Source organism: Dipodomys spectabilis, unplaced genomic scaffold (genome assembly GCF_019054845.1).
Source record: "Dipodomys spectabilis isolate Male_0828 unplaced genomic scaffold, ASM1905484v1 ptg000024l, whole genome shotgun sequence".
Classification (NCBI taxonomy): Eukaryota; Metazoa; Chordata; class Mammalia; order Rodentia; family Heteromyidae; genus Dipodomys; species Dipodomys spectabilis.
The window spans coordinates 4,929,404-4,954,004 of NW_024870701.1; the positions used below are offsets into that span (position 1 = coordinate 4,929,404).

Here is a 24,601-nt window from a genome sequence, read left to right on the forward strand (position 1 = left end):
AATGTAACTGTTTACTAGACAAGAAATAAATTTTTTAGTTATAATTAGTCCTTTATTAGCAAAATGATGCAGCACATTTCCATAACTCACAGTTGTCAAATACCCCAACTTATTCTTTATAGGGAAGCATTTAAACAAGGGAGAAGAAAAATGTTTCAAGGTGAAAATTATCAGTTGTTCCAGAAAACATAAAATGACACTAGTAGGGGTTAATACTCGAGCACACAGCCCAAATGACATCATGGGTAGGGAAAAGCAGCAGCAGAAACAGACAATCCCAGCCATGATTTATATGACATAAGTATATTAAAGGTAGATACTTTCTTACTGTGGAAAAAAATCTGGAAATAAATTTTACAATAAGGAAGAATGTATTATTCTTTCATATAAAAGGCCAGAAAAGGAACATTCTCACACTTCATAGTCAGTCACATGAAATCATTAAGAATCTGGGTTACTTCTGTTTTCTGCTATGGTATTTAGCTTTTCCTCCTAGCCTGGACAAAATGAAGAAAAGACCATCGTCATTCTTTTTTTTTTTTTTGGGTCCGGTCGTGGGGCCTGAACTCTGAGTCTGGGCGCTGTCCCTCAGCTCTTCAGCTCAAGGCTAGCGCTCTGCCACTTGAGTCACAGCGCCACTTCCGGCTTTCTTTTCTTTTCTTTTTTTTTTTTTGCTTATGTGGTGCTGGGGAATCGAACCCAGAGCCTCAGGCATGCAAGGCAAGAGCTCTACCACTGAGCTACCTTTCCAGCCCCCAGCGTCATTCTTATCACTTATAGAATATCTTTGTGTCCACTTTTACTAGTTGTAAAAACGTTTCCCAGTACAAACCCTTAGCAGATTTTCTCTGACTTACTGGCCATAATTGTATAGTTACCCTTAAGTCATAGCTAGCATGATTGGTTCAGGAAATAAAGATTTTCACACTGCTTTATCAGTATTCCAGAACAGCATAAATAAGTACATTGTTGATAATGAGGGTTAGGATCCTCCCCCACCAAGAGAAAAAAAAGTTGAATACAGAAAGGGAGAAGGCTTGAATGAATGATATGCCAATCAGATAGAAATTGAAGTTAGCAATGTAACCTTCATGGTCTTTAATAACAAAGATAAAGTAGTAAAGATCTTGGTCAGTGTAGATGAGGGTATACATGTATTTCCTATGGTCCGTTGAGAAGACCTTTAAACAGTGACATCCCTCCACTCTGTAGTCATAAGCATACCTTAATCTTAGATGTTGATCTCTATGAAGTGTTTTCCAGTAAAAAGAATGTGTTCTTTGGGAAAAATGACTTTGGGAGTCTACATGACAAACTGGACAATTTCACTATGCCAGAAAATAAGAACTTGCTTAAAAAGCCAATATATTAAAAGATAATAGAAGCAACCTGGAGAAAAATCTCTCTCCCCGGCAATCTTTAGGACAACTTGAGCAGGGAAATAATGGTGGTAATGAATTATCCTTTCTATAGAGTAGGAGCAACTCTTCTTTAGTGGATTTCTAGTTAGTAAATGTTGAAAGCATGATAGAAAAATAATCACCATTTGAGAAACAATGCAACACTAATCATTAAAGGAAAGAATCATCAAGGGAGGTTAATAAATGGATGACAGGTTCATGAAAAAAGTAATTACAAATTTTGTAATTAATTAGTGTATTTACTAATTTCAACAAGTAATGTTGATGACAGGTTCATGAAAAAGTATTTGCAAATTTTGTAAATTACTTAGTCAGTGTATTTACTAATTTCAACAAGTAATGTTGTGATGTTACAGCTGAGAAACTTAGCAGTGTCTACTGCAACCAAAGATCAGGTTAACATCACTAGTAATAAGATGTATCTACTTCATGTGTCTCTTAATGTGGTGTGATTTCTGCCAAAAATGAATTTCATAATGGGAAACATTTGACAAAACCAAATTGACAATCTTTTTGGTATATTTTTCTATTAATTGGAGGGACGTAGTTCATTAGTAAAATAGTTTCAATGATCAACACACTGTACAGACCTCTTCTCCCTGTGGGGTGTGGAAGTTGAGCAGCAAAAGCTATTGCAATGCCAGGCACCAGTGGCTTATGCCTGTAATCCTAGCTACTCAGGAGGCTGAGATTTAGGATCGTGGTTCAAAGCCAGTCTGGGCAGGAGAGACCGTGAAACTCCTATCTCCAATTAACCACCAAAAAACCAGAAATGGCACTGTAGAGTGCTAGTCTTAAGCCAAAGAGCTGAAGGACAACATCCATGCCCAGAGTTCAAGCCTACAACTGACCCCTCCTCCCCCAAAAAGCTATTGCAGTTGATTAAATGCCGCCTGCTGTTTGTGGCAATCCCTAGGAAAAAATAGACATTGCTCCAATATCTTTAGATGAATATAGAAGCAAAGATGTGTCTTTGTGATCTTGGAATATCTTAGTTAACCAAGACTAACAAGAAGATAGTGGGAATCATACTAATGAATACTACTAGGTATATAGTTCTGTAGGGAAGGAAGGTGAGACCTAAGTTTGATTAAAAAAAAAAAAAAAGAGAGAGACTAAAGAGAATATGGAGTGAAATAAGTGGAAAAGATCTAGTTAAGACTGTGTTGGCCACGAGATCCATGTTAATTTCTATCCAGCTATCGTTTTGATAGCTGGACTATGATTATGCAAGATGTTAACATTTTGAGAAGAATTAATAGGCATGCAGGTACTCTGTTCCATGTGTATAACTTTACTTGTAAAGCTGAGTAATAGATGTTGGTACTGCATGGGTTCTTTGTTTGGAAGTTATACAAAAGTCCAAAATTATTTCCAACGTGAAATGTTAAGAAAGATAAGTTTCTCTCCAGAAAGCTACTATATATTGAAAGATGTAAGGATAAATTTTATCAAGAAGTAAAAAAGAAAAATGAGTGTTTGGTAAGAGCCAGCCAAAAATGTTGCTACAATTCGACTAGTGCTTCTCCTGCAGTAGCTAGTTAAATAGTTTTAGGCAGGACAGCTCCTTATGGAATTCAAGTTTTGTTTCTGTGAGTAATAGACATTTCATTTATAAGCCTTTCATGTTTAAGTATGTTAGAATTATCTATATGATTACAGGGAAAAAAATCTATAAATTCTCCTTATACTCAAAATTAAATATAATAAAATATAGCCAATTGGATGAGGCAAAAATAAGATTGTTTTATTGGTTAATAACTAAAATTTCTTGTTTGGCAAAAACATTTTAACTTTGAATTAAAACAAAATGCTTTTATTTTACTTAGGAACAGATAAGCTTTTCTTCAGTGGTAAAAATAATTCTTTAAGTGGTTTGAGATTTAAAATTATGAAATACACTTATTTCCTTTTTTTTTTTTTTTTTTTGTTGGTCGTAGGGCTTGAACTCTGGGCCTGGGCACTGTTCCTCAGCTCTTCAGCTCAAAGCTAGTGCTCTACCACTTGAGTCACAGTGCCACTTCCAGTTTTCTGGTGGTTTATTGGAGATAGGAGTCTCATGGTCTTTCTGCCCAGCCTGGCTTTGAATCGCTATCCTCAAATCTCAGTCTCCTGAGTAGCTAGGGTTATGGGCGTGAGCCACCAGCACCTGGCTCCTTATTTCCTTTTTAAAAACTTTGTTACAGTGATTCTGTATACAAATATCATTAGTTAGATGATGGTATGGTAATTTAATATGTGCCAAGTAAAGTTATTAGGTTAAATCAGGTATAGTGACATAGGTCTATAATCCTAGCCCTCTAGAAAGCTAAAGCAGGTTTGTGAATTGAAGGCCAGCTTGAAGTATACATATAGTGAATTTCACATATAGTGAAATTCAAATAAAGGAATACATAATTATTGTGTTGGAGTTATTCTACAGGTCTCCCCTTTTATGTATAACAGCACTATTTAGGACTTTTTGTTCCCTTCTCTAATAGCAAAGGCTTTATGTTTCAGAAGACATTAGTAGTTAGACAGTGAATTTTTAAAAATACTTATGTTGGTTCAGTGTTTACTGATCTTATAAATGCTGGATTAGTAATTATTAATAAGAATGATATATTTTAGAGTTAAAATGTTAGTCACTTATGAAAAGCAATACAAAAACCCAGAAGTCGTTGTGTTTACTGTTTATATAATTTAAGCTACATTCTCTGAATGTTCTTTTGAAGAAAATTAGTTTTATTAAAACATCTTTTGTATAGAACAGTTACTATTTTTTAGTGTGTGTTCCTGTCCTGGGGCTTAAACTCAGAATCCAGGCACTGTCTCTGAGCTTTTTTGCTCAAGGTTAATAGTCTCCCACTTGAGCCACAACTTCACTTCTGGCTTTTTGATAGTTAATTGAATATAAGAATCTTCATGGACTTTCCTTTGCAGGTTTGCTTCAAACTGTGATCCTCAGATCTCAGCTTCCTGAGTAGCTATTTTACATAAGTAAGCTATCTTATTTTTTTTGAAGCATTACTACTTTATTTTTGTACTGGTACTGGTCTTGAACTCAGGACCAGGTCATTCCCTTAGCTTTTCTAATGTTCTACCAGGTGAGCCATGCCTTTACTTCCAAATTTTGGCTAATTAATTGGAGATAAAGAGTCTCACTTCTGCCTGAACTGGCTTCAGTCCACAGGCTTTAGATCTCAGCTTCCTAATTAGCTAGAGTGATATTACTCAACCATTATTACTAGTTTAAATGATAGTTTTGTAGCCACAAAATAACCTTTTACCTTAGTTTGAATCAAAGTTACTTCCCTGAAGATTGAACTAGACACACTTAGAAACTACCTAGATTTGCTTATTATAAAAACACCTTTTTTAATAGACTTTCTGTAAAATTATTAGTCTATATAAGAAAAAGCTCAAGTTTTTAAGATTTTTGGCTACCAGGTAGGGTGGTCTGGGACTGGGGCTTGAACTCAGGCCCTCATGTTCTCACTTGGCATTTTTGCTAAAGGTTGGTGCTCTACCACTTAAGCCACACTTCTATTTCCAAAAACACCATAAGCTTGTAAATGAATATTACATTTTTAAAACTTACTTGTAATACCTCTGAATATTAAAGAGCAGAAACACAATTTATTGTTCAGTAGCTGATAACAGAGCCTTACTTTGCTGTATAGTTTGCAGTCATCTTATCCTAATATCAATTTTTAATGAGTATTGTTATTTATTCCTCTGTAGCTCAAGTAAGTTCAAGTGATACAGTTTAGAAATACAGTTCAATATTTAAATAATTAAAGGGATACTTTATTTTGTCTTCTTTAGAGTAAGTTAAGTCTTTGCATAATGGAAACATGAACTTGGTTTTATCTATTTTATATAGGTCCATTACTTACCATGACAAAATAATAATGAATCTGATAGTCTCATTTACTAGCCATTATTTAGCTTTTTCTTTTCTTTTTTGTGATAGTCCTGGGGCTTGAACTCAGGGCCTGAACACTGAACTGTTCCTAAGCTTGGCTTTTGTGCTCAAGGCTAGCTAGCACTCAACCACTTGAGTCACAGCTTTAGCCATTAGCCATTATTTTAATAAAAAGAATGGCTTCTTTTACGTGAGAGAATAAATAATGACTATGACATCTAACATAAACATCTATTTTTGTAGCACCTGCTAAGAAAATCCCCTTTCTAGATGCTGAGAAATAGATTGCTCACCTACAAATAAACCCTTGTTTTCTGTTTATTTGTTTTAAAACTAGACAATTACAAATAATCACTTGTTTAGTCGTTCTGATCTAAGCAACTCATGGAATATATGTGGATGTATATACATATGTATATGAAATAAATACATATGTAGCAAGACTACACTTCAGAGTTCTAATAACAGAATTATCTTTTTCAAGTATTTTTCCATGAAAATTATATTTACTTTTTTTTTTAGAGATGCACAAAGACTAGAAGAATTCTTCACCAAAAATCAACAGCTGAGAGAGCAACAGAAGGTTCTGCATGAAACCATTAAAGTTTTGGAAGATCGGTGAGTTAATCTGGTGTTTAAGTTGATTTTCTTCTCAATAGGATGCACCTTGTCTTCAAAATAGGGTTTTTAAAAAAAAATTTATAGCTTAAATTATAATTCCAGATTAGTTATCCTTTATATTTTATACTCCTTTTTATTTTTTAGTTTATTTTCCTTCCTATATCTCTGTGAGAAGAAATGTCAGTGGATGAGTCCCCATTATCCCTATTGTTTTCCTTTATGCAGCTGAAATATTTAATTACTAATTTGAAAAATAGTAAAGAGCAGAAACACAATTTGTTGTTCAGTAGCTGATAACAATGACTTACTTTGCTGTATAGTTTGCAGTCATCTTATCCTAATATCAATTTTAATGAGCATTGTTATTACTTTATTCCTCTGTAGCTCAAGTAAGTTCAAGTGATATAGCTTAAAAATACAGTTCAACATTTAAATAATTAATTTCTTTAGAACTAGATTCTTTTTTCTTTAGAATCTGTTCTACTTTTGCTCACTAATTGCTTGTGGATATTATGTCTTCCTGCTGTGTCTCATCTTCAATGATTTCTTTCTGTTGAGTTTACATGTAGTTTATTGGACAATGAAATTCTAGACTTTTCTTACCATTCAATATTCTTAGTTTTTGTCTACCGCCTACCTTGCTGTCATTTTTTTAATCCATTTTCTCCCCCCCCCTTCGTTCTGGTGTGTTGAAATATATATATACATCTTTACATCTTTTTTTTTGTTGAGCTCTCATTAAGCTTTTTTTACTCACTCTTCCATTTTTGCTGGCACTCTACCATTTGTTCCAGGCTTCTAGTTTCATACTTTTACTGTAGTTTTGTGGGATTCTAGGAGAGGAACAAAAGTAGATGTAAAGTTTCACCTTCTTATTTTTACATAGATGATGTTCTTCTTACATCATGGTTTCAAGTCTCTCATTCATCTTAATTTCTACTGACTCTTAGATTCTTCATTCTAAAACTTATATTTGATTAGTATATCCTATGGTTTCTAATAATTATTTTATATCCATGTCAACATGTTTTTCTTTCATGTAAAATGTCTAGGATTATTTTTTGTTCTAGTTATGTAGTTTCCCAGTTTTGTCTCTTTTTTTTTTTTTTTTTTGGTCCGGTTGTGGGGCCTGAACTCTGGGCCTGAGCGCTGTCCCTTAGCTCTTCAGCTCAAGGCTAGTGCTCTACACTTGAGCCACAGCACCACTTCCAGCTTTTTTCTTTTTGCTTATGTGGTGCTGAGGAATCGAACCCAGGGCCTCAGGCATGCAAGGCAAGTGCTCTACCACTAAGCCAACTTCCCAGCCCTTGTCTCCTTATTTTAAAATTCATGATATCCTCTGCCATGGTGTGATTCAAATACTTATTATTCTACTGACATAGGTTATTAAGTTGGGGATAGAAGAATGGCTGATATAGGGTACCTGCCAATGAGTAATAAGTGTCAGATACAAAGTTTGAGTTCCAGTCTCAGACAAAAACAAAAAATAAGGAAATAACCAAAGTTATTAAGTTGAAATCATTGTAAAATGTATTTCTTAAATTTCTAATGTGGTATGTATGTTTCTTTTATAAACTTTTTTCTAATTATATAAGTAATGAAATCAGAGAAATCTTGAAAAATATGGACAAATAAAATCTCACAGTATTGTTGTTGTTAAGATTTTAGAATACACTGCCAGCATATCTGTTTTATATGTATTTCCCTTTCCAACACTCTCAGGTAACTAGTAAAAACAATAATACATAATAATATATTTTAAATATTGATTGATGCTATTTTCTTTGAATACTTAAAGGAAAATGTGAGGTTTCCTTTGTATTCTTTGGCCATTAAAATTTATTCAAGGACAAAAAAAGATTGTTCCACCATATGTGATGTATGCTCTAATTAGCAAGGTAGATGCCAAGTGGATGATTTATATAATTTGAGCAAGTTTCTTTAATAAAATGTTCCTTTGGCTTTGGAAGCTGAGGTATGAGGATCATAAGCTTGAGGCCAGGCTGGACAGCATAGCTTATACCCTGTCACAAAAACAAAACAGTTGAGCCGGGCGCTGGTGGCTCACGCCTGTAATCCTAGCTACTCAGGAGGCTGAGATCTGAGGATCACGGTTCAAAGCCAGCCCAGGCAGGTAAGTCCGTGAGACTCTTATCTCCAATAAACCACTCGAAACCCGAAAGTGGTGCTGTGACTCAAGCGGTAGAGTGCTGGCCTTGAGCTAAAGAGCTGAGGGATAGCGCCCAGGCCCTGAGTTCAAGTCTCATGACCGACAAAAACAAAAAAACAAAAAACAGTTCTCTCTGGCCCAGCACCAGTGGCTCCTACCTGTAATCTTGTCTACTCAGGAGGCTCAAACCAGCAAGACAAGCCAGCCTGGTCAGCCAAACCTGAGAAACTCTTGTCTCCAATTAACCCTCAAAAATCTGAAGTGAAGCTGTTGTCAAGTGCTAGAGTGCTAGCAACAAAGCTCAGAAATAGCACCCTAGGCCCTGAGTTTAAGCCCAGGACTGGTACACAAAAAAAGCTGAAGTTCTCATATTAAACTAATTGATTTTCATTATACTTGCCAATTCAGTTCTTTAGGTTTTCATAAAATATCAAACTATTGAAATGCACAGATATAGATGATCACTAATGAAGGATTAAAATTTCAATATAATCTGAAATTCTAACCTTTTTCTGTATCCTGTGAACATTAAAATTCAGATTTGGGGGCTATTTCAAATTTTAGATTTTCAGATTAGAAATGAAAAACCAGTAAATCTAGGCAAACTAAAAAGTCTACAAACTGAAATCTCTGGTGAATCCCAATCATTTCATAGAAAGTATAATCCACTTATATATGACAATGACTTTTAATAAGTGAAAAATATTTTGCTTTTGTTTTACAGGTTAAGAGCAGGACTGTGTGACCGCTGTGCAGTAACTGAAGAACATATGCGGAAAAAGCAGCAAGAGTTTGAAAATATCCGGCAGCAGAATCTTAAACTTATTACAGAACTCAGTGAGTTTTCTCTCTCTCTCTCTCTCTCTCTCTCTCTCTCTTTCTCTCCTTCTCTCCTTTCTTCCTTCCTTCCTTCCTTTCTTCCTTTCCTTCTTTCTTTCTTTCTTTTTTTCTTTCTTTCTTTCTTTCTTTTTCTTTTTTGCCAGTCCTGGGACTTGCACTCAGGGCCTGGGCACTGCCCCTGAGTTTCTTTTGCTCAAAGCTAGCACTCTACCACTTGAGCCACAGTGCCACCTCTGGCCTTTTCTGTTTGTGTGGTACTGAAGAATCAAACCCAGGGCTTCATCATGCTAGGCAAGCACTGTACCACTAAGCCACATTCCCAGCCCCTAGTTTTCTTTCTTAATTCACTAAGTACTGAAGAGCATAATATACTATGCTTAAAACATACTGATGTTTTGATTGTAATCATCTGAGTTATTTACATATATTTTTCTTATTTAGGTAAAGTTTAAGTTTTTTTCTGCTCTTTTTGTAGGTTTAATTTTTTGTTTATTTACTAAGAAGTAGGTGTACAAATTATGTGTATTCACACTAGCCTTAAAATCTTACCAGTTCTAAGACAAGCAGATTTGTGGCATAATTTATATTTGATTCTTTGGCTTATTTTTATTTCATGTAATTTGCTCCACAGTAAAGTTAAATGCAAAGCCAAGTTTAGTGTTCTCTAAAGATGTATTGCTTTTTGGTTTTGTTATATACTATTATGAATTTGTTATTTTCAGCTTATTCCTCTTACCCGTGTTTTGTTTATATACTATTATGAATTTGCTATTTTCAGCTTATTCCTCTTACCCATTCATTATAAGAAGACAGTCTTAGCTTTCTTGACATACCCTTCTTCTTTTCTAAAATCTCAATTTTCTACTCTTTTAAGTGTTTATCTTCCATCATGAATATTATCTGGATTCCCTATAAACAATTAAAAGCATATCCAAAATTTTAGTTAATTATCTTCTTTTCCAAATCAGTTCTATAAGTATCTGCTCATTATTTTATAAAAAGGAAAGAAAATACAATTTTAGTTGGTGCCCAGAGGGTTAGCAGTCTCATTTGTATCTCTCTAGGCCCAAGTTTGTTTTTCTTTTTTCTTCCCTCTCCCTGACTTCATTTCTTTTTTCTCTTCCTCGCTCTCCCATTTCCATTCATTTTGCAGTACTAGGGATTTTTTTTATTATACATTTTTTTTTATTGTAAACATACTGTACAGAGGAGTTACAGTTATAGGAGCAAGTTAATGAGTCCATTTCCTATCGAGAATTGTTACCCCCTCCTTTGTTTTTCCCCTACCATCCCTTTCCTCCCCACCTCCCCAAGTCCTCCCTCCCGACCAAAGTTGTAAAGTTCGTTTTCAACATAGTGTCTTGTACATCTCATTGTTATAATGGGTCATCCTTATTGTAGAGCCATTTTGCTTTCGTATTTTGTTCTTAAGATTTTGCTAATTTTGCCCAAGTTCGCTTCAAACTGTTGATTTAAACTCAGAGTCTTGTGCTTTCTAGGCAAGCCTTCCACACTGAGCCATACCTTCAACTCAGAAAGACTTAACAAGGAAATGAGGAACAGCTGAGGCAATGACAATACTGAATCCTAAGGCCCTTGAACTTGAGCCATACTCCTAGCCCTTCTTTTTGCTTGTTATTTTGGAATGAAGTCTAGCAAGCTGTTCTTCCCAGACTGGACTCAAACCATGATCCTGCATATCTCAACCTCTTGAGTAGCTAGGATTATAGGTATAAGCTAACAACATTCTCCTACAAATGTTTTTTTTTTCTTTCTGTGCTTCCTTTCCTTTGTTGTTTTGTTACTTTTCCAAATTATTAAAATCTCTGCTTCCTAGGAGTTGAGAAAGTAGCTCTTCTGCTTGCTTAAGCATAGATGAATAGCAAGTCAAGGATTTTCCTGAGATTGGGGAAGTGGTTTGAGCTTGCTCTAAAATAGTTTAGATAATAATATACAAAGACATTGTCTCAGAGGCTAAGTAAAAATGTATCTGTTGAAATTCTTTGTGTAAATGTCTCCTGACTAAATCTTGACAAAGATAGTGCTTCATTGTCTTTAAATACCCACTAACAATAAAGCACAGCATGCAGTGGCAATTGCTGTTTACACTCTGCAAAAATAAAAATAAAAAATAAAATCCCTGCTTTTCTTTCACTTGATCTTTTTTTTTTTTTTTTTTGCCAGTCATGGGCCTTGAACTCTGGGCCTGGGTGCTGTCCCTCAGCTCTTCAGCTCAAGGCTAGCACTCTACCACTTGAGCCACAGCACCACTTCTGGCTTTTTTCTGCTTATGTGGTGCTGAGGAATCGAACCCAGGGCCTCATGCATGCAAGGCAAGCACTCTACCACTGAGCCACCTTCCCAGCCCCTCACTTGATCTTTTACTGTTTTTTTTTTTGTTTTTTTTTTATGCCGGTTGTGGGGCTGAACTCTGGGTCTGGGTGCTGTCCCTCAGCTCTTCAGCTCAAGGCTAGCACTCTACCACTTGAGCCAAAGCGCCACTTGCAGCTTTTTCTGCATATGTGGTGCTGAGGAATCGAACCCAGGGCCTCATGCATGCAAGGCAAGCACTCTACCACTGAGCCACCTTCCCAGCCCTCTTTTACTGTTTTTAAAGCCCTTTATTTCTATTATTTTGGCCAATTTCAAAGTTTTATCATGCATTTTTACTTATGTATTTTCCATTCCTCCCCACTTTCCTCTATCCAGTTTCCCTTCCTTCATCCTAAATCTTACTATGTTGCCCCAAACTGGCAGTGAATTTGGTATGTACCCAGGCTAGCCTCCAACTGTTGAGTCTCCTGTCTCTGCCTTCCCAGTTCTGGGATTATAGGCATGTGTCAAAACATTTAGCAGTTTTGATATTTGTAAGGTTAATATTTTAACCTTCTTCTGAATAGTACAAAGACATTAAACACTAGTTCTGAGCATCTCCTTCTCTGCTTATATGCTATTTTAACAGAGGTACTAGACTTTGGGTGTATTTTTGTTTTTATTGTTGATTTCTGATTTTTGAATTCAAGAATCTTATGGGAGGAAAATTGTAGGGAAGCATTCTACCACTTGAATCACACCTTTAGCAGCCTTTTGTTTTAGGGAGTTCTTTGTCCTGGGGTAGCCTCAAACAGAGGCCAAACTGAGATTACAGACATATAGTACTCAGCCCAACTTGTTTTTGTTTTGATATGGTCTCTAACCTTTTGTCCAGGCTGACCTTGAATCACAATCCACTGATCTTCCAAGTAAGATTTTAGTTGTGATCCACCACACTTGGCTAGATATTCATTTCTTCTAATGACCACCTGACATAATATCTTGTCAGTACTTTCTTCTCACTTTGGTATATGCTATATATACCAAAAAATCAATCTTTCTATCATTTATCTTTATAAAATATTATTTGGTATCTTTTAGGCAAAGTCCTGATATCATAATCATGGTGTTGAAAGACTTCTACCATTAATACTCAGCCTTCTCTCATTTTCTCTATATAATAGTCTTTTGTCTAGCTCATTTTTCCTTTGATGAATCCATTTATAACTTTATAGTGACCAATGTAACTTCTCCTAGAAAATTCCTTAACATTTCCTTTCATACTTCTTTAATAAATCAATGGACATATTTAAATTACTGATACAATAATTATTCATGAAACAGTATGCTGAAGAAAAAAAGTTTGACTTTATGAATATGCTTATATAATAAAAATTATGCCAATATTCAGTGAGATTTATGTAATTACTATTTTCAATGTTGAGAATAGAACCCAGGGCCTCAAGCATACTAGGCAACACATTTTTATGATCAGATTTGTTTCACAACAAATAACTCACTGAAAGGGTATTTAAAATCAGTAGGACTGAATAACCCAGATGGAATTCTTTATTGTCCTCAGTGTGTGAGTATATTCCCAAATACATGAAGTAGGCTTTTGCCCACAAACATTAGATAAAATTATTGGTAAGTTGTATAGAACTGGCACAATATGAGATGTAATAATCATTACCTAGCAACAAATTTTTTTTGTACAATAGCATTATCCCTCAAAAACATGATTTAGGATTAGAAATCTTAATATCTTCACAAATGTTGACATTTTATTTTAAAAGCCTGTTAGGAATATCACTTATGTGACTTCTCTTTCACATTGCATTTTAAGTGAATGAAAAGAACACTCTTCAGGAAGAAAATAGAAAGCTTTCTGAACAACTGCAACAAAAAATTGAGTAAGTATTTTTCCTAAATTATAACAGAAAGTATTCTCCTAACTTTTATTTTACTTACATATACAAACTAAAAATATCTTGTTATAGATAGCATTTTAATTAATACGAACAATACAAAAAGAAAGACAAAAGCACTATATTTGTGTGTGTGTGTATGTGTGTGTACTTTGAAGGAACATATAAAATATTTGTGCATCTCTTAGGTTACTTTGAGATTTTACAGAGAAAGTATCAACATTTATTTGTGTCTGTGTGTATCCTAGAGCTTGAATTTAGGGCCGGGATGCTGTCTGTGAATAGCTAGGATTACAAGTGTAAGCCACCAGCACCTTGATCTTGTTTTCTAGGTATTTGAGATCCTATTCAGGAAATAATTACCTATGTTGTAACTTCCAGAGTTTTCTTATAGTGGATTTTAAGCTTCAGGTCTTACCTTGAATTTTTTGATCCATTTGGAGTTCATTGTGCGCAAGGTAGTCAATAAGAATCAAGTTTCAATCTACTTGGAATTAATTTTTTTTCTTTTCTTTTTTGCCCATCTTGAACTCAGGGCCTGGGTCTCTGTGCTCGAGGCTAGCACTAGCACTGTACCACTTGAGCCACGGTGCCACTTTTGGCCTTTTCTGTTTATGTGGTACTGAGGAATCGAACCCAGGGCTCTTTTTTTTAATTTTTTTATTGTGAAAATACTGTACAGAGGGGTTACAATTACATGGGCAAGATAATGAGTACATTTCTTATCAAGGCTTGTAGCCTCCTTTGTTTCCCCTTCCCATCCCTTCCCAGCCTCCCCCCCACCCCACCAAAGTTGTAAAGTTTGTTTTCGACATGACAACTTGTACTTCTCATTGTTGCAATGGGTCTACCTGTATCCTTATTTAAATTACTTGTTTTTCCCCTTCCCCTCCACAAATTATACCGACATCAAATACAGTGAAAGCAGGGGTTATACTGTGGGGGAGGGACATGCAAAGCAACAAAGAAATAATCTTATAAATGCGTTAGAAACAAATGCATGAAAGAAAAAAATTTAAATGCATATCTTAGGGTTCATTTTCCTAACGTCACCTTATCTGACCTTTTTTGCTTGACTCGTACATATACTAGATATTGCAAATAAGGGAAACTATGGGAACTATGTTTCTTTGGGCTTGGCTTACTTCACTTAATATAATTTTTTCCAAGTCTTTCCATTTCCTAACAAATGGGACAATGTCATTCTTTCTGATGGAGGCATAGAATTCCATTGTGTATATACACCACATTTTCTTGATCCATTCATCTACTGAGGGGCATCTGGGTTGGTTCCATATCTTAGCTATAGTAAATAATGCTGCAATAAACATAGTTGCGCTGGTAGCTTTAGTGTGGTCTTGTTTGTAAACATTTGGGTAGATGCCCAAAGTGGGATTGCTGGGTCATAGGGGAGCTCTATGTAGAGTCTTTTGAGGAACCTCCATACTGCTTTCCAAAGTGGTTGAACAAGTTTACACTCCCACCAACAATGAAGTAAGGTTCCCTTCTGTCCACAACCCCTCCAGCATCTGTTGTTATTAGAGTTCTTGATTTTTGCCATTCTAACTGGGGTGAGGTGATATCTTAATGTTGTTTTGATTTGCATTTCTTTTATGGCTAGGGAGGTTGAGCATTTCTTCATGTGTCTATTGGCCATCCTTCTTTCTTCTTCAGAGAAGTTTCTCTTTAAGTCATTAGCCCACTTACTTATTGGGCAGTTGTTTCTTTGAGGATTTGTTGTTGGGGGATTTAATTTTTTGAGTTCCAAGTATATTTTAGATATGAGACCCTTGTCCGTTGTATGGCTAGTGAAGATCTTCTCCCAATCCGTAGGCTTTCTATTGATCTTGCTAGCTATGTCTTTTGCCATGCAGAAGCTCTGCAACTTCATGCAATCCCATTTGTCCAACCTTTCTTTGATTTGTTGTGTTTCCGGGTCTCTATTAAGAAAATTTCGACCTGCACCAAGGAGACCTATCGAACCCAGGGCTTTATGCATGCTAGGCAGGCACGCTACCACTATGCCACATTCCCAGCCCCTTGGAATTTTTTTGTCCGTCGTGGGGCTTGAACTCAGGACCTGAGCACGGTCCTGAGCTCTACAGCTCAAGGCAAGCACTCTACCACTTGAGCCACAGTGCCACTTCCAGTTTTCTCATGGTTAATTGGAGATAAGAGTCTTGTAGACTTTCCTGCTTTGAACTGGGATCCTCAGGTCTCAGCCTCCTGAGTACCTAGGATTACCGGAATGGGCCACCAGTACCTGGCTTTTGTTCTCTTCTTTTGTGATACCATAGAATCAGTTTATTTTTATGACTTAATCGTGTTTCAGATTGAATTTTTATTACTAGTAGAAAACAAGCTATAATATGATTAATTGAAGCTAAGTCAGGTAGATTTCACACTTCATTCATTTGTAAGGCTTTCTCATATGACTAAAGCTTACTCTGCTTTTCCAAAATAAGAGTAGAACTATAGGAACAGTTTAGAAATTAGATAATAAGTTTTTTACACATGAAGGTTGCTAAAACAAATATTAATGAATTATATATTTTTTAAATGGTAGAAAAGTAAATTTTAAATATTATACCATGTAAGTTTGTGAAGTGATGATTCTTTTGATGGGTTTGTTACTTAGTTTTATTTAGTCATGCCACAATATATAAACATGCCAAACTTTCATTTTACTTCAAAAACATATACAATTATTATTTGCTAATTAAAAATAAATTTTTTGGTCAAAGTAGTTTGTTTACATGTATTAAAATAATAAAACATTGAAATCATCTTAAGAAGCAGAAAGGGAGTTAGGGAGAGTGATAAAAGGGATGTGAATGATTGAAATGCATTGGGAATGTCATAGGGAGCCTTCTTATGCAACTAATGTATGTGAATGGAAGAAAATGAAATTTAAAAATGTAAACTATATTATTGCTTTCAATATTTTTCCTCACTGTAGTATGTACAATTATATACCACAAGTAATGTTAATATTATCTAGGAAATTAAAGTATAAGTTTATGTTAGGAAACATTAACCCTTGCTTCTACTGACTTTTTAGAAATCTGCCTATATAGTTTATAAAATTCTCATGTACTTTTGTTTGAAATATTATGTATTAATATTAGTATTACAGAACTAGCTTGGTCATGTAAAGACTAAATGGATAGCAGACTGATAAAAACTGGTTGACCGAAAAGGTTAATAATATTTGACATGGAAAAATTAACATAGCTTTACTGAATAATCACAATTCAGTCCAAACTCAGTGTTTCGGTTATCACGGGTCCTGAATTGGCAAGAACATAGGCTTAGGAGAGCTAGGATTTACTTTTTAGTGGATTTGGTGCCATCTCGTATTCATTCATTCAACTAAAATGAATATGCAACACCTATTACACGCCTATCTTACAGACATGCTGATCACATCTTTCTACTTGTGTTCTGTAGTTCCATATCATATAATTGTTGAATTCATTTCTCTCAATTGTCGTTTTCTTCTAGGAATGATCAGCAACATCAAGCAGCTGAGCTTGATGGTGAAGAAAATATTATTCCAGATTCACCAATAACAGCCTTTTCATTTTCTGGCATTAACCGGCTACGAAGAAAGGAGAATCTCCATGTTCGATATGTAGAAGAAACACATACTAAATCGGAGCACTCTGGTACAAATGGTAAAGATTAGAGTTGTATTTTAGTTAACTGACTTTGTAAAAAATTATTCATCTGTCATTACTCTATCTAGTGAAATGAAGATTGTCATTGTTCAGGTAACCTATGGCACCCATGTGAGTTTAACTAACATTAGTAAAGCATTGTCTACCTGTATTATATATATATGTTTCACATCTGAATATGTATTGAGTATTTTATAAACAATTATTTTTGTTTGTGTTTTTTTGTTTTTTAAAATATTTTTATTATTTTTAAGTAGTTGTACAAAGGATTTGCCAGTCAACAAAGCAGTTTATGAATATAGTACATCTTGATCAATGTCACCCCTTTCAGCATTCTCACCATCCCCACAACCTACCCCTTCCCTCACTTTTCTTAATGTTCTAGGATATGTATTGATTTTTTTGCCATTTAGCAAAGCAGTTTATGTGTACAGTGCATCTTGATTTGCGCTATCCCTTCAGCATTTTTACCTCCTTTCAACCTACCCCTTCTCTTATTTTTCTTAATTTTGAGATATATATAATGAATTCTTGATTGCATTACCTCCCCTTCCCACTTCATTCATCTACCTCTCTTCCCTTTTTCCCAGTCCCTCCAACCCTTGTAAGAACTCATTTTCCTGGTATTTGCTTTGTTGGGCTTTGACTCAGACTTTCTAAAGAATTATACTATTTGAGTCTATTATACTTCAGTCATTGTGTTTGTTTGCATAACACATTGCTGAGTCATGGGTGGATCATTGGAGAGATGAGAGAAATTTAAACATTTCTGAAAATAATAATGAACACACAAAATACTAGTTCCTTGGGGACACAGTCAAGGCAGTACTCAGAGGAAAATTTATAGGTTTTTACATGAACAAATTAGAGAAATCTCAAATCAGTACTAATGATACACCTCAAGTTCCTAGAAAAACAGCAACAAGATAAACCCCAAACCAGTATATGGAAAGAAATAATTTAAACTAAAATAAATGAATTAGAGACTAAATTTTTTTTGAAGAATCAGCAAAACACAAAGTTGATTTATTTGTTTGTTTGTTTGTGTGTTTTTTGCTGGTCATGGGGCCTGAGCTCTGGGCCTGGGTGCTGTCCCTCAGCTCTTCAGCTTAAGGCTAGCGCTCTACCACTTGAGCCATAGTGCCACTTCCAGCTTTTTCATTAAAAGTTGATTTATTTAAAAAAATTAACAAAATGGACAGGCCCTTTGCAAACCTGACTGAAAGAAGAAGAGAAACCACCCAAATAATTTTTTTTTTTGTTTTTGCAGCAAAGTTTGACTAGCTCAGGCTGTCCTGGAACTCAAGACTATATAGCCTAGGTTGACCTCAAACTCCCAATCCTCCTGACTTCACTCTTGAGCATTTTTGCTGAAGGCTAGCCACTTGAGCTAAGCTCTGTTTTCAGCTTTTTGGTGGTTAATTGGACATAAGAATCTCACCTCTTTCCTGGCTTTAAACCATAATCCTCCAATCCCTACCTCCTGAGTAGCTGTGATTCTTGGTATGAGCCACTAGTGCCCAGCCAGTGTTATTATATTTAATACTGAACAGGCATGTTAGATAGCTGTTAAGATACTGTGATTATAAGTTTAAAATTTGTAGAGTTAGGTTAAGAAAGGTTAAAAACTCACTTAGGGTCACTGTCCTATAGAGAATTGAGCAAGAATTCAAGTATCTTGTTGATTCAAAATTTTTGTAAGGTTTTCTAAACTGCTTGCTCTACAGGTAATCCTGCCATCGAAGCTCTATGTTGAATGTGTGCATATGTACACGTGCACATACTGACAGGAGCTTAAATCAGGGACTGGGTACTGTCTCTTAGCTTTTCTTGCTAAAGGCTTGTGCTGTGTCACTTGAGCCACAGCTCCAACTCCAACTTTTTGGTAGTTAATTAGAGTTAACAGTCTCCTGTCCACATGATCCTCAGGTCTCAGCTTCTTGGTTAGCTAGGATTATAGGTATGAGCCATCAGCACCTGTCTGCAGCTGTCTTTAACTGGCTATGTTTATAATTTTAGGCAATTTGTGCTAATAAAGAAATGGGTTATAATATATATGCTTTCTAAATTATCAGTGGACACATTTCTAATTCAAACCCAGATTACTATTCCTGCTAAATGTTTTGAAACTACTTTTCTATTCAGCTCTGAAATTTATCATGTAACATGATCCAGTGATTATTTCTTTCAATGTTAATACAAAGTAAATGGCAAAGACTTTGAAACAAGGAAAGCATTTGAGAGAAGAAGGTTTGAGAAATATTTGTATAATGGAAGTATATTGTTGATAGCAGCTATGCTCTTCAAAAAATAAGTATATTTTTATTATATATTTTTATTGTAAAGATACAGTACAGATGGGTTATAGTTATATGAGTAAGGTAATGAGTATATTTCCTATCATAGTGTCTTGTACATCTCATTTTACAATGGGTCAACCTGTATCTTTATTTCAGCATTTTGTTATTTCCCTTCCCCTTTCCAAATTAGGAAAATGTATAAACAACATGCAGGGCACCAGAATCAAATACAGTGAAAATAGGGGTTATACCATGGGGGAAGAACATACAAAAGAAACAAAAAAAAAATCACACAATACATTATAAGTACATTAAAAACAACAGCAAGAAAGATAAAACCTCTTGTGTCCCTAACTTGGGGTTCATTTCGCTTAGTATCAGGTTGTATGGTCATATGTACATAGCTTTTGACCTTTTCTGCTTGTCCTAGACATATACTAGTTATTGCAAATAAAGGTATCATGGGACCCATGTTTCTTTGGGCCTGGCTTACTTCACTTAATGTATTTTTTTCCTAGTTTTTCCATTTCCTAAGAAATGGGGCGGTGTTATTCTTTCTGATGGAGGCATAGAATTCCAGTGTGTGTGTGTGTGTGTGTGTGTGTATGTGTGTGTGTGTGTGTGTGTGTGTGTGTGTGTGTGTACCACATTTTCTTGATCCATTCATCTACATCTACTGAGGGGCATCTGGGTTGGTTCCATATCTTAGCTATGGTAAATGGTAAATAATGTTGCAGTAAATATACTTGTGCTGGTAGCTTTAGTATGTCCTTGTTTGTGATCGTTTGGGTAAATGTCCAAAAGTAGGGTTGCTGGGTCATAGGGGAGCTCTATGTGTAGCCTTATTTATTTATTTATTTATTTTTGTTGGTCGTGGGGCCTGGGTGCTATCCCTGAGCTCTTCAGCTCAAGGCTAGTGCTCTACCACTTGAGCCACAGTGCCACTTCCAGACTTTTCCATTTATGTGATGCTGAAAAATCAAACCCAGGGCCTCATGCATGCCAGGCAAGACTACTGCTGAGCCACCTTCCCAGCCCCTCTATGTGTAGTCTTTTTTAATAAGTTTTTTATTGTGAAAATACTGTACAGAGGGGTTACAGTTATATGAACAAGGTAAAGAGTACATTTCTTATCAAGCATTGTTGCTTCCTCTGTTTTTCCCCTATCATCCCTTCCCTCCCACCACAACTATACTTCTCCCCTCCCCACCCCACCCCCACTTAAATTGTAAAGTTCATTTTTCAACATAGTGTCTTGTACATCTCATTGTTGCAATGGGTCAACCTGTATCCCCATTTAAACAAATTGTTTTTTCCCTTCCCCTCCCCAAATTACCAACATCAAATACAGTTAAAACAGAGGTTATACCATGGGGGAGGGACATACCAATCAACAACAACAAAAAAATCACATGGTACCTTACAAATATATTAGAAACAATAGCAAGCAAGAAAAAAACCACTTGTGTCCCTATCTTGGGGTTCATTTCGATTAACTTCATCTTATCTGATCATATGTATATAGCTTTTGACCTTTTCTACTTGTCCCAGACATATACTAGTTATTTCAAATAAGGGAAACCATGGGACCTATGTTTCTTTGGACTTGGCTTACTTTACTTAATATAATTTTTTCCAAGTCTGTGCATTTCCTAACAAATGGGGCAATGTCATTCTTTCTGATAGAGGCATAGAATTCCATTATACATACATACATACATATATATACACACACACACACACCACATTTTCTTGATCCATCCATTCATCTACTGGGGGCCATCTGAGTTGGTTCTATATCTTAGCTATGGTAAATAATGCTGCAATAAACATAGTTGTGCTGGTAGCTTTAGTGTGGTCTTGTTTGTGATCATTTGGGTAAATGCCCAAAAGTGGGATTGCCAAAAGCTCTATGTGGAGTCTTTTAAGGAACCTCCATACTGCTTTCCAAAGTGATTGAACAAGTTTACACTCCCACCTACAATGCAGTAGGGTTCCCTTCTGGCCCCATCCTCTCCAGCATTTGTTGTTATTAGAGTTCTTGATTATAGCCATTCTAACTGGAGTGAGATGGAATCTCGTTATTGTTTTGATTTGCATTTCTTTTATGGCTAGAGAAGATCTTTAGTCTTTGAAATTGAAAAATTGGCTTTTTTTTTCAACCACTTTTTTTTTTATATGAATATGCATCACCATCTAGTGGAAATCTAAAGAACTGTTTAAAAAAATCCTATGCCTAATTAGGAGATTATGGATCATGAATGAACATTAAAAACAGGCCTGTTAGCCTGCTGTCAGATGAATCATTATAGATAGTCATCTATATAAATTAGATCATATATAAATCTATGAATATGAATATCCAGAAATCAAAATACAGTAGTTTCTTGTTTTTGTTTTTAATTAGAAAAGTCTTCCTTTTGATTATAGCATAAAGTTTCTCATTTATTTCTTCATTTTATGAAAGCAGCATACTAGCATTTAAAAACTTAGTTTTTGTTCTGATATTTTTTTTTTTAACTTTGAAATTTGGGTTTCAAGTCCACTGTAACTTGAACCAGGAAATTATTTTAAAATAAATTTTAACTGTTAAGTTTTACTTTCTAAATACATTCTTCAAAATTTTTAGCACTTTTTAGTATTGTTTTTAAGTTTTAATTAGAAGTAAAGCTCTCTTTTACTTTGTCCAGTAATTCTTTGAAGTAAAGCCTAAGCAATAGAAATATTTCTGATAAAATATGTTTTATAGTTTCCTTCCATAAAATAAAGATTTTAAAAGATTGTGGAAATGTATAATACAGTATATATTTTAAATAAATCTTCTAATTTGTAACAGATACCCAAGGCAACTTAGTCCAGAAGATATTTGGCCTCATGCTATTTTTTCCCACTGCATAACTTGTAGCTTTACAATGAAACTAAAGAAGCTTCTTACAATATGAGAATTATTTCAGCAAACATATTTGTAATACATAGAAAGACAAGTTTATATTGGCTTATCAGAATATTTTGACATTTTGGAATATTAATTATATAATTTCTCATTTTTTTCCTCTTAGATTTAAGAAAAGTTTCTAAGGCTTCAGCTCATTTACAACATAACTCTAAGGAAAATGAAATTCTAGTTGCTGACAGTTGTGATCAAAATCATTCTCCACCAACTAGTAAGTAAGATACTGAAATTATAAGTTTGTGTGTGTTATGAGTATACATACATATGAGATTATATATACTTATATATATGAGATTATAAGATTATAATTTGTAGGCATTAGAAGAGTGACCAATAGAATTAACCAATATTTTAAATATATTTTTGGTATGATTTTGTTTAGAAACTAGTTGTTTGGAAGATTTTTCATATAAGTAATGTTATCCTAAATATTAATTCATGTTAATATCCATTAAAATATAAATTGCTAGTAATTTAGGTAAGGAAGGCTTACTGTGGTTTTTTTATTAAACAAATATTCAATTATCCAGCTGTATTCTAGGCACTGAACAAAATAAAGTCCTTGCCCCTATGGAGCTCATAATGTAGCTGAAAGAGAAGGAAAATGAATGTATGCAGACAGAGACGAGGGTGTGAAGACAAATGAAACATAGTGAGAGGGTTATGAAAACTTACACTCAAAAAGTGACACGATCAGAGAGTAAGGGAAGCATGTGGATATTGGGGAGAGAACATAACAAATAAGGAAAGTGTCACTTGATTTGTTTGTGGGACATTAAGGAAGCCTTGATGACTAAAGCAGAGTGAGTGAAAGAGACAGGGTGCTCTAGGCATCTGCTGATGGCTTTGCCATCTGCTGAGATGGACGAGACTCTAAGGTTTACAGAGGCAGGGTTGGGGAAGATTAAAATTCAGGAGTTTGTGTTTGAGAATTTTCTATCTGAGGGTGGCAAATGTGGCTTAGTGGTAAAGTGCTCCTAGAATGCATGAAGCCCTGGGTTCAATTCCTCTGTAACACATAAACAAAAAGCCAGAAGTGGTGCTAGAACTCTACCACTTGAGCAAAAGAAACTCAGGGACAGTGCCCAGGCCCTGAGTTCAAGCCCCAGGCCTGGCAAGAGATAAAGAGAGAGAGAGAGAGAGAGAGAGGCGAGGGGCAGCAATTTTGGGTGAGCATCATGGAGGTGAATTCAAGTTTAGGGAAGTTTGAAATGGAGATACATGTGGAAATTGTCACCATAATATCCAAAACCATGAGACTGAATGAGATTACCCACCAAGTCAGCATTGAGGAGAGTTCAAGTCCTAAGGTCTGGGGAACTTTGTTATATAAAGCAGTGGTTCTCAGCTCTTATCATCATTCCTTCCTCTTCCCAGGAGCCTTTCCCACTATTTTTTCCCCCTAATCATTCCCCTCATGGAAATTTAGTACTGCAAATATACCATATATGTATTTGTATAGTGAGTGTATTATTTCCACTTTATACATAAGAAGTTAAGACTTTCTTGTCCCCTGAAAGGCCTTTTAAAACCCCATTTTAGACATAATATTGCATCTGTTCATGTTGTGTGTTGGAGGTATAAAAATGAGGGAAAACCAACAAAATTATCAAAAAAGCTGCTAGTGAGATAGGAGAACTAAAAGTGATGTAAGTCATGCACTTAGAGAAGGAGAAAGTGGTTGAGTATGTTAAACAGTGCGTAACAAGTCAAATAAGATGAAAACTTAGAATTGTCCTTTGAATTTGGTTGGCATATTGATCATTGAATGGTAAACAAGTCACAATTACTTTTTTTTTTTTTTTTTGTCGGTTGTGGGGCCTGAACTCCAGGCCTGGGTGCCGTTCCTTTAAAGTATAAAAGTGCTTAACCAAGGGCTGGGAAGGTGGCTCAGTGGTAGAGCACTTGCCTTGCATGCATGAGGCCCTGGGTTTGATTCCTCAGCACCACATAAGCAGAAAAAAAAAAGCTGGAAATGGCTCTGTGGCTCAAGTGGTACAGCACTAGCCTTCAGGTGAAGAGCTGAGGGACAGCGTTCAGACCCCCCAAAAAATAAAAAATTATTTTAAAAAAAAGTGCTTAACCAAGAGAAACTAGAGCCAAAGAGCATAAGAAATGTATAAATATATATGTACATATGTATATATGTATATACCCATATATACACATACATATATATGGGTTTTCCAGGGTGTTTTATGGTAAAGAGAAGGCAAAAATGGGGTAATAACTAGCAAACAAGTCAAGAATAGGTTTTGATTTTTTTCAAGATGGGTTATTATAACATGTTCAGCACATTTTTAGCCTGTTGAAATAAGCAAAGAGAAACATTATTATGCTGGAAGAAGAGGTAACAATTTACTAAAACCTTAAAAAGATGAGAGGAGATGGGATCCAGAACCCAGTCAGAAGCATTAGCCAGTGTTAAAACTTACTCATGTTACATTAGTACAAGACTGATACTCTGG

At 35.3% G+C, this 24,601-nt stretch overlaps 1 protein-coding gene across 4 annotated transcripts in view; it reads left to right on the forward strand.

The window, feature by feature from the left end:
• Positions 1 to 24,601, forward strand: part of Rbbp8 (RB binding protein 8, endonuclease) — a 67,014-nt gene that overhangs the window by 16,751 nt on the left and 25,662 nt on the right. For all 4 annotated transcript variants that reach the window (XM_042675135.1, XM_042675134.1, XM_042675136.1 and 1 more), the window contains exons 4-8: positions 5,851 to 5,946; positions 8,844 to 8,956; positions 13,119 to 13,185; positions 16,705 to 16,877; positions 22,240 to 22,344. In XM_042675135.1, coding sequence (XP_042531069.1) covers positions 5,851 to 5,946; positions 8,844 to 8,956; positions 13,119 to 13,185; positions 16,705 to 16,877; positions 22,240 to 22,344 — 554 coding nt within the window. The remainder of the gene's footprint in view (positions 1 to 5,850; positions 5,947 to 8,843; positions 8,957 to 13,118; positions 13,186 to 16,704; positions 16,878 to 22,239; positions 22,345 to 24,601) is intronic.